The sequence below is a fragment of the Pangasianodon hypophthalmus genome, chromosome 23 (assembly GCF_027358585.1).
Source record: "Pangasianodon hypophthalmus isolate fPanHyp1 chromosome 23, fPanHyp1.pri, whole genome shotgun sequence".
NCBI lineage: Eukaryota > Metazoa > Chordata > Actinopteri > Siluriformes > Pangasiidae > Pangasianodon > Pangasianodon hypophthalmus.
Window position 1 is genome coordinate 16,995,855 of NC_069732.1, and position 14,515 is coordinate 17,010,369.

General features: G+C 40.2%; 1 protein-coding gene across 8 annotated transcripts in view; it reads right to left on the reverse strand.

Moving 5' to 3' along the window:
• Window positions 1-4,186: 4,186 nt before the first annotated feature.
• axin1 (axin 1) overlaps window positions 4,187-14,515 on the reverse strand; it is a 35,620-nt gene continuing 25,291 nt past the window's right edge. For 4 of the 8 annotated variants that reach the window (XM_053228425.1, XM_026929685.3, XM_026929687.3 and 1 more), the window contains exons 5-10: window positions 11,758-11,895; window positions 10,166-10,638; window positions 9,875-10,042; window positions 8,866-9,114; window positions 7,758-7,907; window positions 4,187-6,678 (exon numbers count right to left, since the gene is read on the reverse strand). In XM_053228425.1, coding sequence (XP_053084400.1) covers window positions 6,552-6,678; window positions 7,758-7,907; window positions 8,866-9,114; window positions 9,875-10,042; window positions 10,166-10,638; window positions 11,758-11,895 — 1,305 coding nt within the window. In that variant the 3' untranslated portion in view covers window positions 4,187-6,551. The other 4 variants (XM_034298548.2, XM_026929688.3, XM_053228427.1 and 1 more) reach the window with 4 other exon arrangements.

Here is a 14,515-nt window from a genome sequence, read left to right on the forward strand (position 1 = left end):
AATTATTTGCAGAACTGTATATACAATGAATATCAATGTTCTGTCAAAAGAACTCAGTGTATATATCCATATATCAAACTTTCACTAGACTGCTCTGTAGCTCACGTTCTGCACCAACGTTAAACTTAGTCTTGAATCTTAATGACTCTATTTGAATAAGAACATAAAATGTAATATTTTACACTTAATAATCATGGCCCACTTCATACCATATCAGAAAGGTTCATGAAATAAACCTAATTTTGCATTTTCTGGGCTGTAGTCATGATAGCAAAGCTTGCAAGTCACGTGGAAACGCAAACCAAAGGGTTTTATTTTTCTTTACATTTTAGACGCTTGTTCAGCTGTATATATTGTTAAATGGAGAAAATTCCACCCCAGAAGGAAATGCAATCTCACCAGGTGAAAAAAGAACTGAAATATAATACACACACGTTATTGCTTTTCATTTCTGACATGGACCTCACTGAAAAGCAAAACCTGTGGCGCTTGATCTCTTTCAGGAAAAACACTCAGCAGGAAATTGCTTTATAAGAATTAAATGATGTATGTCTATGTGTGTGTGTGTGTGTCAGAAGTGAATGTTATTCACTTTTAAAAGTTCCATTTATGACAGAAAACCAACCATACCAGTGAAATAAGTGAAATACAGAACCCAAACTACATTGATTTGCATTAATGACATACAGAAAACTTTATACAATAACACCAAAACTTTCATTGCATTGTCTTACATCTCTTCAGTGAAAAACAGTCAGCAGAGCATTGCTTTATTAAACACTGACTTCGTGCCAGATGTGAATGTAGTTACCTGTTGCGTTGACTTTCACTTTAATCAGTGCCACTCTGAAATGCAGTCACCTTTCCGTCACAGCCTTAAGGCATACTCTGGGACGTGGTCATAATGAGAGAAGGACCTGAAAGCGTAATTTTCCAGGATGTGTTGCCGTCCATATAACGGAACTCCCTTTATAGTTTCTTACTGGTTTCTTCATTCCTAATGCATTGATTGTTTAACCCTTAATCAGGTTTTTCAGAATTACCACTAAAGCATGATAATAAAAATACTAGAACTACTCTTACCAAATCTGGCACCAATAACCGTACCATGGTCAAAGTCACTGAAATCACATTTTTTTTCTTCTTGACCCGTGTCTGTGTGATTATATGAATTGTACCGATTGCATAATTGCATGAATGTGCAGGTGTTCCTAACATATTGGACAGTGTGTGTATATGTCATTTACATCCTATATAATATGATGCTGTGTGCAGTATACAGTACAATTTATTTATACTGTAAATGCTTTTTTACTAAATACTGTTTTTATACAATGTGCAGAATGAACATTAGTTACCACACAATCATTAATAGTTGCAAGAAAACATTTGGGAAGCATTTGGAATGACCTCAAGTACTGCATTAGTTACTTATAACATATGGTCAGATTTCCTTATCATAAAAACAAACACATTCTGCCTAAACCAATGACATGCACAGTAATTGTTCTTGAAAATGCTGGTTAAATTTTCACAGTGTAGGTTTTAAAATATACAGGCTAAACATTTCTCCAAAGGTTAACTGGAACTACTTTGCTATACTGTGTATAAATGCTAGGGGTGAAACTGAATATGAATCCAAATCATTCAGATTGAACAGATAATGCGTCCTAAATGAATACAAATAGAGATCTGAACAATACGTGATGTACAGTATTCAGTTTTGGTTTTTTTTTTTTACCAGAATGTGTGCGCATAAGGATCCCACAGGACGCATGAGGTTTTTACTTTAACGCTGAGCTCAGACAACAGCTCACAGAAGCTCATGAGAGGAAAGGTTGTCAAGTTTCAGCTAAATTCCAACTACAACTACAACTGAAAAACCACACAGACAGACATGAAACAACCAAAATGTTTGGACACAGGAAAGGTAGACAGTTTTTCTTCTTTTTCTCAGTCTTTCTTTTGGGGGGGAAACAAGTTCACAGTGGTGTGTATTTCTGATTGGCAGTATATATCTGCAATACGTGGACATTATACATGGTCATGCAACAAATACCAAGCTCATTAGCATTCTACGAATGGGAGATGTACTATTTGGTTATTAACCTGACCTAAAAACTTACTGATCTCCAAAATAAAATCATATTTCCACCATATTTCTGTACAAACAAAAGAAATATGCTTTCCTTCAAGTTATGCTATTAGTTGTTATAATCAGTTGGTGAATGAAAATGTCTTCTTTTTCCAGCAGCCCTGTTTTCTAGTGTTTCCCAGGCATAGTGATAGGGTTAACATTAAAAAAAATGGTATAGACCACATCCTCTTCCAGTTTAAATTCGAATACGTAAACAGATATTTTGAGCACTAAACAGATACAGATAAGGGAATTGTGTTACACGTATAATATAATCTGTATAAAATAATGTGGAAGCACATTACTGCGCAACTACAGAGACCCTCCATAAAATCTCTGGAAGGCTACATGACCTTGGACCATCACCCTTATTACAATACAGTGTCTTGTTTTACTGTGTTGTGTAAAATGTCTACTTGATACGACTGCAGATGAATGAGAAGCTAACGTAAAGAAAAACAACTTCAATACCGCATTACCTGCAAGCCTGATTGCCTTTAACTAGCACTGAGAAGAGCAGAAATTATGCTTATTTCATGAGTTTAAACATATCATGAAAAGCACTATAATACACTTTAAGAATGCCTTAATGTTTTTTTTTTTTTTTAAATAGGTGAATGTACTTTAATTACATATCAGTATTATTCCAGTACCATAGAGGAGACGTGGGCATGTTTATATTATGTTAGTGCTGAACCTGAAGTGACCTGCAGAGCAGTCCAGTCAAAGTTTCTTGTTAAAAGTTTGAAAGTTGATGTACATTGTATGCTTTGATCATCATATATAAGGTCCTGCAAATAAGTGTTTTCTAGGGAGACTGGCTTGATTAATTCACAGTCAGTGCTCCGTCTGGTGTGTTGAGTCAGAACTGGTGGGAAATTTGTATGCATACATCATATGCTAACTCAAATTCGTCAAATGTCATCACGCATCAACTTTAGGCATGAAAGAAGTACGACTCCTGAGTGACAGACAGGCCAGACACCAATCAGGGGAGAGAAGGAGTAAGCATCAGAGAATGTAAATAAACTGTCCTGTCTGTCAAGCATTGAGTTTTCGCTTCTTTTAATTGCTGTACAGGTAAAATATTTATTTGTTCTCTAATTCGGTGGATATCTAGTGAATGATAATCAGCTGATTTATCCTTGCTGTGGTGTTTGTATAGTAAGCCAGCTGTAAGGTTTGTTTAATTACAAAATTCATGACAACCAACTAGTGACCAACAGGAGGTGTTTGTGTTTCTCTGTATTTTTGTATTTCAAACTGGTGTGAGAGTTAATCATCCAGTGAGTCTCCTCATCTTCCGCACGTAACATTTCTTGCTCTGTGTTTAATTTTAACTTGTGCACAAACTGTTGGAAAAGCTAGAGAAGAAAATACGCAGATCAGGTATTAAAATACATGGCACATATCAGGTAATAAAAAAATACACATCAATGTGACCAGATGTGATACTTTTGTTCGCTACACTACATTTTAACATGTGTATTTAGCATATTTAGGTGGTGTATGAGCCTCGTAGATGTGTGAAGCCATCTCAGAGCTGTGCAGACAGACACGAGCCTACACAAACCATGCACTGAGAGATTACACTCCAGCAAATAAAAGGTTTTGTGTCTCTCTCTGTGACTATTGTGTACGAGTGTGACAATGTTTTTTATTCTCCCAATGTTTCTATAATACTGAGTACAGAGCAGCATTTAATCAGTCACAAATTCATGGGCAGCATCTCATACAGCGCACTACTGTACTAAATATTTTGTCAGAACACCACTGGTGTCATTACTATTTCCACTTTCAGACGCAGCCCTATATTCTGCCTGAATGTGTGAGACGTGAATGTGTAAGGCCCCTAACCCTCAACTGCTCAACTGTATTAATAAGATGAATGTAGTTCGCTCTGGATAAGGGCATCTGCCAAATGCCTTAAATGTAATCTGCATGATGAAAAATGACATTACAGCCCATGTTAAGTAACTTGCAAAACATCATATGTCCAGCAACTTTAAATAGACATTTAAGGAGTATGGGGCGAAACGAAGCAATGAATAGGATGTTTTATTACATGTCTTTATTGTCCAAAGTACCATAAAATGATAACTGTACAACTCAGCACACTTAAGCAGAACCAGGGCACTAAATATCCAAATCAGGTTGCTGGCTGAAAACACAGAAAATGTACATATTTACATAGAAAAAGGCTTATTCAATGTGTGACAACACTTCACATGGAAAAACATGTTCATGTACAGAAGCAAAATAAAAACACAATGCTAGAAATAAAAAGCAATGATTCTAGTCGCTGGTATGAATCAGAAAGAGCAGAAGGGATGAGACTGCAGAGCGTGAGCATGCTCATCAAGGCACTCCGTAATGTACTATATACAATTAATCCATCTTAAGTGAGAGGTGCTCACTTTCAGGCTTTTCACAGTAATTATGAACCTTTTTACATGCTCACTGAAAAAGCCCAAGCATGATGACAATTACACTGTAATTACAATGAGTCAAATAAAAAAAAACTTAAAAGAAAAAAGGTTCCATAGTAGCGAAGTACCCATTTAGTTCAAGCTAATTAAGGAATAATAGAGTTTTGATGGGAAGGAGAAGAAAAAAAAAAAAAGACGACACAGACAGGGATCCTAAAACGTTCAACAGAACGTTTAACACAGGAAGACGAGATCATCTTATGGGAGACCAGGACATTACGCATATAGACTTGCAGCACCATTCAGCGCTTGCCTCTTCCCAGCGGCAAACACTAAAACAAGAGTCATCCCGCGTGTCATCCCAACAAGAATTCCCTAATTATACGCAGACTGTGCAAGAGCTCTATCTTGTGACACAAAGCTTTTGGGTAAATCAGTGAAAACAGGTCAAGTGGATGGAAATTACAAAAAACATGGATGGAAATGGACAACACATGTGTAATTCCTACAGTATACTGTTCTTTGGTGTAATGTGACCAAGTATAGAATTTTATGTCAATAGTAATAATAATAATAATAATAATAATAATAATAATAATAATAATTCCTGACAGGCACCAAATTCAGCCACGTGAAGCTAAAAGGCTACAATTCGTTACTCAATTATCCTTTTGTAATACATTAAGGTAAGTGTAAACATGATCGTAATATAGGCTAGTGGTATGTGGTACACAGCAGCGCTCCACACAGCCACACACATTCACTTACAGATGCCCCCAGTGATCCACCACACTCCGAATATGAAAATATGCAAGCACTTGGACAGCAACTAAGTAAATCCTCCTGTTCTGATTATGGATATATATAGTACGTATAAAAATAGCTCTTTTACAAATTGCAGATGTGCTATTTTCCATAAGGTTAATTATACTCTGTTAATACATCTAATGCTGACAGACGTTTTCTTGGGGCCAGTTCACACACTTCAGGCCAGATGATAATGGGAGTATTGGTGCTTTTTTTTTTTTTTTTCTTTTTCTGTTTGGGAAGCAGCTGTAGGTAAAAACCAATGAATTACTCACACATACAAAGCCTGGGTCTGACACTGCCTCCTCCCTGCTGACACCTCAACATAAAGGCGTGATCATTCAACAACGTCTTTTAAGTAAGCTACCATCCACTCCCCTCTATTATCGCAGAGAAAGTGCAGCGTGACCTGGTGCCACTCTGAGTGGAGAACATTTAAGATCGGTTTACAAGTTAAAAGCACTTAATAGAGCATGGACTGTGGTTCCTGGTTTTCATCCAGCCACCTGCATGAAAAGGGCCTCATCAACTACGATCACCTCAAACTGGATCTGCCAAAATGTTAAGATCATACCAATAGGTTTAATCCTTTTAAATATTTAAATAGTTATAAAACCTTTTTTTTTTCCTTTTTTTCATTGTTTTAAACAGACTGTACACGTGGTACCAGTACATATAAAATTACAAGAGATGTTACATTAGAAAGGATACCTTCCTTCTGATATGTCATATCAAAAATATGCAGCTTTAGTAAACATATTTCTTAGCAAGTCTTATTTTTTTCTAGCCAAACTTTACACTGCTACATTACATTTCAAAGTTAGAAATACACCAAAATGGTGAGTGAGTGTGTGCTGCCTTGTCCTGAAGTCCGAAGGCTGCATACCACGGTGACCAGTAGCACAGGGCACCTGTGGGGAACCAGAGAAGGCTCTAATGCAGAGGTAGAAGCCTTTGAGTCAATAGCGTACATCCCACAGTGCTCCCATTCTCCCCTACTCTCTCACTCTTTCACACCCCTCAGCCCTCATCCCTCTCCCACCCCCCACACTTACTCAGTACCATCTAACCCCACCTCCTCTTAGCTCCCTTCCCTTACTGGCTGCTAAGTAGCTCCTCCTAAAAGGCCATGCTATCTCTCTGTGCTCCCTCCTCCTCCTCCTCCTCCTCCCTGATCTTCAGTCGATCTTCTCCACTTTGCCGATTATCTTCTCCTCGAAGATGGGCAGAATAGCATCGTCCTCACGTATCTCCTCAAACACCACACCACAGTCAAACTCATCGCTCACTTTCTTGAAATAATACCTGTAAAAGTGGGGAAAGAAAAGAAAAGTACGTTTATCTGGACTGGTCACATCACACTTAAGCAACTTAAGCACTTGGTTCTTGCACAATAGACACTGTTGTGAGTAGCCTTAATCCAACAGCCACAATATTTCCTTCATGGTTTAAGCAACACTATATGACTAAAAGTTTGTGGACACCTATCCATCACACCCTTATGTACGTTTTGAACGTCTCATTCCAGATTTCTTTCCCCTTTGCTGTTATAATAAGCTCCACTCTTCTGAGAAGGCTTTCCACTAGATTTTGGAGAGTGGCTGTGGGGATTTCTCCATATTGGCCTGCTTCTCATTTATTACTTGGATCTGCCGTATACCAGTGTGGCATTAAGACTTATTTTATCAGCTGGCAGCTGATTAATCCCAGACTGCTAAACTGAGACAAAATTCTAGAGCTGGCAAACGAATATGATACAACTAGAAACATTCATGGCAATCAAACCTCAAACCGTTTCTCATATATTGCGATACTATAAGATGTTCATTTGATTCTTATGTATTTCTGATTTGCATATTTGTCATAATGATCTAAACTCATTCATTCATGCGTCTTCAGTATTCGCTTTATCATGGACATGTTTGTGGTGGATACTGCGCCAATTCCAAGACTCCACTAAGCACAAGGCAGGGATACACACTAGATGGTACACTAGGCAGTCTCAGTGTAACACACACAGACGCACACAAAACTGCACACACGAAACAACGTGAACATGGGAAAAACGTGCAAAACTCTGCTCAGACTGTAGCTAGAGTAAGTTACTGTTAGGCTTGTACCCCGAGGCTACACTACTTTTGTCAATTATTGTCATCTGTATCTTGTTTTCAGGCTACATCATATTGCAGCATACACTGACAGCATATTTTTCCCATAAAAATCTGCTTCATTAGTCTGTATTTTCTGTTGCCCAGTTATTTTGGACTCAAAGACAAGCAGCTCATTCACCAAAAGCTCTACAGAAGAAAGCTGCCTGACAATTACTTTTTGCCTGATTTTGTAATCACTGTTTTTAAAGCCAAAAAACTTAGGTGTAACTTTACCTATAACTCCCTTTCTTGGTAAGCAGCTCCTTGAACTGTCCCAGCGTGACAATCCTTCCTTTGACCGAGGTCCTGTATGGGATGGGCTCGCCACAGAAGTAATACGCCACAGTAATGTTCTCACACTGTTGCTTTTTCATGCCTTTGTGTCTGTAGAACAAAGAAAAAAAAAATCAGTGATGAGTAAAAAGTCTGATTAAAGCATTTAAAGGACCAGGAAAGGATTAAATCTGCATAACAAATCTTTTTGAGGAAAAAAACGACCGTCCAAAAGATCTTAGTTTGTTGCTATTTGCAGTAGTCAGGCTCTGATGGCAAGAATATGGTGTCAACGCGTTCACATTCAGTGTTCCCTCAATCCCAATCCCTGCGTGTCAGATATCCCTTGTTTCTTAAAAACAATAAATACATAATAACTAATCATAACTGAGTCCCGCTTTTAACATTTCCAGCAACAGGTTAGAACACACTAATAAGATGATGGTGGCTACTTGCTAACTACACCACATGGCTATAAAACTACATGAGAAGGGAAAGGGTGGGGGCATGAACTTGGACAAGCTGGAATGTGTTAATAGGACATGTGCAGCCCAGGAAGGGAAAAAATGCTTTCAGCAGTGGATGCAGGAGTCAATGACAAGAGTGATGACACAGTAAGAAAGGCATGATGGGAAACTGGGCCAGTGGGACATACTGGGCCTCGGAGAGCTCCGTGTCGGACACGGCGGGCACCATGTTGAACGTGGGAAAAACGGCGGGCCGGACCGCAGTGCGTCCTCTCTGGATCACCTCCATCACATACCTGAGAAACAACTCCTACATTAGACATGCCACCCACGTTCAGCCTCAGCTACATGCATGCAGGGATGCAAGGGAATAATAAAAGCCACTGCACATGGCACTCCACACTAAGTCATGATCCTTTGCCACTTCTCTACTCACAATACAATTCACAAAACAAAAAGTTAGCAGGCCTGTTGAACAATATACATTGTCTACCCCCAAAGGAAGAAAAAGATAAACAACAAATATGCTTGAGGGGGGAAAGCTGACAGCTTTGAAGAGAAAGCTTGTATTCTCTTCTTAGAGAGATAGAAGAGTAGCTCACCTCTGCTTGGTCTGCAGGGTTCCGGACTTTTTCTTTTCCTCCTCAAGTCGTCTGCGGGCCTCTTCCAGCTGTGTGAGGGGGTTGGGTGCTGGGTTCGGGGGCATGGTGGGATCCTGGATGAAGGGGTGTGAGGGCAGTACATTGTTGCGAAGCTGCGCGCTCACCCACGGGTGCACAGCCCCCGGCCGCTCTACTGAGCTCGGCCTGCCCGACTCATGACCCTGCGTCTTCTTAGAGCCCGAGAGGCTCCTAAGGAACAGATCAGAGAATCAGAAAAGCTTCTCAATGCCAGAAAGCTTTGAAGGTACTCTTTGAAGGCAGCTTTATAGTATCTGTTTCTAGTTTCTGTTCTTGTTTTTTTTTTTTCAGCTCACTTTCACATCACCCCTTTTTGAAGCAAACCAGCTTTGCAAACAAGGTTACATAAAAGTACAAGTTTCACATCTACAGTCACAGTTTACACAGATGCTATATGCAGGTCTTGTCTAGGACATTTCCATACATTTGTGTGAAATCAGGTACGCTAAAATGCCATGGGTGAAAGCACTTTAATCTTTGGTTTTACTGCAGAAAAGCCTATTGTCCTGCAGTCTGTGGTGATTACAAAGTACATACCATCATAACAAGCACCCCTCATTCTCTATTGATGCCAAACACATTCAACTACTGAACACCTCCAGAACCTCACATGTATACAGGATTAGGCAATCTTATCCACAAACAGCCAGGGTAGCTGCAGTTTCCAAATAAGCAGGAACACCTCCAGTTCTACTTGTAGAATAAATCAGTGTTTGTCTTTAAACAGCTAATTAGCTTCAGGTAAAAGATTAAAATTTGCAAACACATCGGACTGTTGCCCTCAATGGTAACTGCACTGACTGGTAAGGTATGGTGAAATGTAAATACTGTACTGTAAGTCTCATCATATAAAACCTAAATAGTGTGTAAAAGCTTAATTATCTACAATCATTAGCCCTAGCATCGTGCACGACCAGTGTGACCTACTCACCCATAGGGGCTCTTCTTGTAGCGCCCTGCCTCCTTCTCTCCCTCCATCATCCACTGCAGGATCTTCTGATTTCTGTCCAGCTCCTCTGGAGCTGTTTCTCGTAACTCAAAGTTCCGCATGTCCTCACCTTTCTTGTACGGCCGCTTTGACAGTGTGGCACCTTTACTGCTAAAATAAAGTTAACCATTTGTTTTATTCCTGCCATGCTAACCAACATCAGCTATGATCATCAGTTTTGTCTTGTATTAGCCTTGTACAATCTCTTATATTGAAAAGGTAGAGGGAGCTCACCTATATCCAATGGGTTCCATAGCATTGGTGCCATCTGAGTAATTCCTAGGCTTGGAGCCATAATGGTGCTGCTCCATGTTCCATGGCCTCATGCCTTCTCCCTCGGCATGGTGTGTGTGATGTGTATGTTTGTGGTGGTAAACATGTCCCAGCTCACCCTTGGGTCCCAGCCTTGCTTGGTGTTTTCCTTGGCCACTGGGCAGCGGGCCAATATGCCCAGGCATCTTGGTCGCAGGAAGGCCATCAGGTGACCGAGACTTGGGTGACTGACAGCCAGGCGTCTTCATGACGCGCTGTACGTGCTCATCCAAGATGCTCTCAGGGTTCTCCTCATGCGCATCGCGCAGCCCCAACCCACTGTAGGCCGTGTCTGAGTAGCGTGCCGTGTGGTGCTGCACATGCACAGCAGGGGGCAGCCTGTGGCTAGCTAGAGATGGCGCCGTGGACACATCTGCATCATCTCCTTCTTCCTCCTGCAGGGACAACGAATGATGACTTCCAGACCTTTGGTCTCATTTTAAAGAAATAGGTTAAATGATTCTCACTGATTGTGATATTCAGAGGTAAACAAGAGGCAAGAAGTGTATTATGTGTATTATATATATATATATATATATACACACACACTCCAACATCACACCATGGTCATACTGCAGAGTAGCCCAATAATATGCCATAGTTTAGAATTAGAGGCCCAACATAATCTCCAATACAAAATCCATTAATTCTTAAGTCATTAGGTCTGAATCAGCCTCATTCATGCATATCAATCTCTGATCCGCTGAGCAGAGGTAGTTTGAGCCCCTAAGTAAGGCCTCATACAGGGAAGGCATATGAGTGAGTATATTCATCGCAATTTCACTGTAATCAAATCAGTGATTGGTCAGCATGCAAAATGCAACACAAAAACCAACAAGTTAGTCATTTGGCAGCACCTGTAAAAACTGAATTCAGAATTTTACAGTTTATGTGGAAGGTCTGTGCCACATGTTAATAATTACTAAAAAATGCTGGTAAAACCAAATTTACACTTGTTGCATTCCACTGATGGGAAAACCTTGAAATGAGCTCAACTCATCTTTCCTCAATGTGCAGAACAGTGCTAATCTCAGAGGAAGGCGGCGAGTGGTAAGAATATCAATTAAAAGACAATGAAATTCCTACTTCAAGCTCTTAATAACTGAGAGCTACTGGTCCGTGACAGCGGTGCGTCTTACGGGCGGCCAAACTACACAAATTATCTGTCTTGAGACTTAACACCTGGCTTTGTGTGGGAGGAAAAGATGCCGATTTGTGGAGAGCGTTGGATTTTTTCACGCCACAGCTCACTTCAAACAAAGTCATTACTCAGAGCCAGACTAGCAAACGTCTCAGCCAGCACAGGTGTTTCACCTGACACTGAAGACAAAGAGACAACAGAAATGAATAGGAATGTCTGATAAGCCTATGCATGATGCATCCTGCTGCATGCTTAGTTCTTTGAGCATAGTTTTCAGATAAAGAAAATGCATTTACACATCAAATATTAGGCTCACAGCAAGGAGACTGAGACCCTCCCCACCCCCCCTCCCCCATTTTGGAAGCAGACTCACCAGCCGCACCCTCTTGAGGCGCTCTTCTAGTTTCTCCTGGGCCTCGCGCTCCCTCAGGACCGCCTCTAGCCGGCTAATCAGTTCTGCTGCAAACTTCTCTGGCTCTACATGGATATCCTTTGGCATCCGGTTTGTGCGCTACACAGAAACATGACCAAAAGAATGATTTAAACAATGCTTAAAGAATGTTTTTAAAAAAAAAAAATAAAAAAGGGAAGAGACCCCACTGCTGGAAGGCAGAGCGATGAGCAGAAACAAAAGTGATGATTAGGAAAAAAAAAAAATCACAGAGAACGTTAGAATAGGGTGGCCCAGGGCATGTGCAGGAAATTACAGTGCCCTACTTAGACACCCCTGGTTAGAGGTTGAGCTTGCAAGGTCAGCAAAAGAGTGATTAGCTATGTACTTAAAGAAAGACTCAATGACCTACACTATATGGCTAAAAGTTTGTGCACACCTGACCATAACACTCATATGTGCTTGCTGAACATCCCATTCCAGATGTTGTTCTCCCTACGCTCCACTCTTCTGGGAAGGCTTTCCACTAGATGTTGGAGCGTGGCTGTGGGGATTTGTGTTCATTCAGATAAAAGAGCATTAGTGAGATCAGGCGCTGATGTTGGTGAGGAGGTCTGGGGTGCAGTCAGTGTTCCAGTTCATCCCAAAGGTGTTCAGTGGGGTTGAGGTCAGGGTTCTGTGCAGGACACTCGAGTACTTCCACTCCAACCTTCACACACCATGTCTTCATGGAGCTCGCTTTGTGCACAGTTGCATTGTCATGCTAGAACAGATTTGGGCCTCTTAGTTCCAGTGAAGACATCCTATATAATTGTGTGCTTCCAATTTTGTGGCAAGACTTTGGAGAAGGCCCACATATGGGTGTGATGGTCAGGTGTCCACAAACCTTTGACCATATAGTGTATATGTGCAGGAACAATTTTATTTGTGGAAATTAAAAACAGTCAGTTGAGCACAAATAAAGTAGCTAAATACTGCTCAAGCCTAATTTACTGATCTTGATTTAGTATCTCATAGTGACATCAGACTAACACATGCACGCCTCTTCACTGCATTGTCAGCAAGAGGGAAAAAAAAAGGGGTGGGGTGAAGAATAAAACTTACAGGTCTCTCCATGCCATTCTCATTAGCACAACACTGTCTAGCTGATCTTAGCGTCGAGTGGAAATACGAGTCATGATATATCTACACTTTCCAGTCAACATGGGGAGTGTGCAGTTACCTCACACAACTCCATCCTGCTACACTAATCGAGCTCTTGTGTGTGTTCTAAGAACCAGATTAACCCGTTTGGAATAATCACAATTACTAAATCTGGCATACGCCATCACTAATCTGTTAAGCAACGCCATTATTCCGCTGCATAGATGCTGTGTTTCTGTTACGTCATTTCATTTGTGTTGCTGAACTGAAAAACCCTTTATCAAGATGAACACACTCATTTTAGTTTGACTAGCAAACAGCTCTTCATAAGAGCGATACGTTTAGATCAAAAGGTCTACACAATACTATCTTCTTCTCTTCAGCATCCTGTTTTCTTTCTGTGGAACTCTAAATACAAGTCAAGAAAATGCATTAATCCGTAAATGAGGGATGAATCAAAAAGACTGGCCAGCAAAACCTTACAGGAGCTCTTAACATTTTGATTACAGGGTCAAATCTGATTTGGACTCTCCATTTTAGCTCTCTTTGTTCTATGTCTTGACTCACTTTAGATGCTTCACTCTCATTCCCAACCCATATGGCTACATGCCCAGTGAAGCAGCAGTATCTGTCAAGCCTTGACAAGATGTTGTGGCTACTGACTGAGCTAGACCACCCTTCAAGAATAAAAGATTGTTTTGTTTTTTTTTTACCTTGCTCTCCTGTGAGACTAAGCATGATAAATCTGCTGAAGAACAGAATTTGCTCGCCTCAAAGCGACACAAGTGACGGACGTTATGGCATTCTTAATGCCTTGATTAGAAATTGTCACAAATCATTTAAGTACTGCAAACAAAGCCTTGAAAAAGAAAAATCAACCAAATCAAATAAATACAATATGTATTATTATTTACACTGCTCTAGAATAAAACAATCTTTTAATTTAACAGCAAAGCTGCAATCAGGACACTGTTCCAAAGGTAATATACATAACGGAATGTATTCTAAACTATTTAACGTAAACTAAAACGTAAACACCTTCGACAAGGGGCATTTACTATTGCAAATTCCGTGAGCTGCTAGACTACACTTCAAGCTCAGAATAATAAGTCTGTCATCTTATCAAACAATAATTGCAGACCCCACAAGCAATGACTCTTAACTTGTGTAATGTTTCATATGTAGCACCACTAATGTGTCAAGCAGGACGTGCCACAACAAAGGCTTTTACATCACGAGATTCAAGGGTGAACGAATCATATTTTCCTTCGCTAGCCCACCAAGCAACTGAACGCTCTGGTGTGCTGAACAGTCACGCATTTTGTTTGCCCTAACTGACTAGTCATAACAGTAGTATCTAATGTAAAGTCATAACGTGCCAAGTCAGTTAGCTAGTTACGTGCATTAATACAGACCAATCGCATGTAAAAGATCTTGAGTCTGGTTAGCATCTTTATTTTTATTAGCAGCTCTTTGTATCAGGGGATTCAAGTAAAATTTGGTGAAGTACATAAAATTCCTTCCTTACAATGGTCTGGAAAAGCAACTCACCTGACTGAATAGCGACGACAGTTTGAAGCTTAACCATAAATGATTA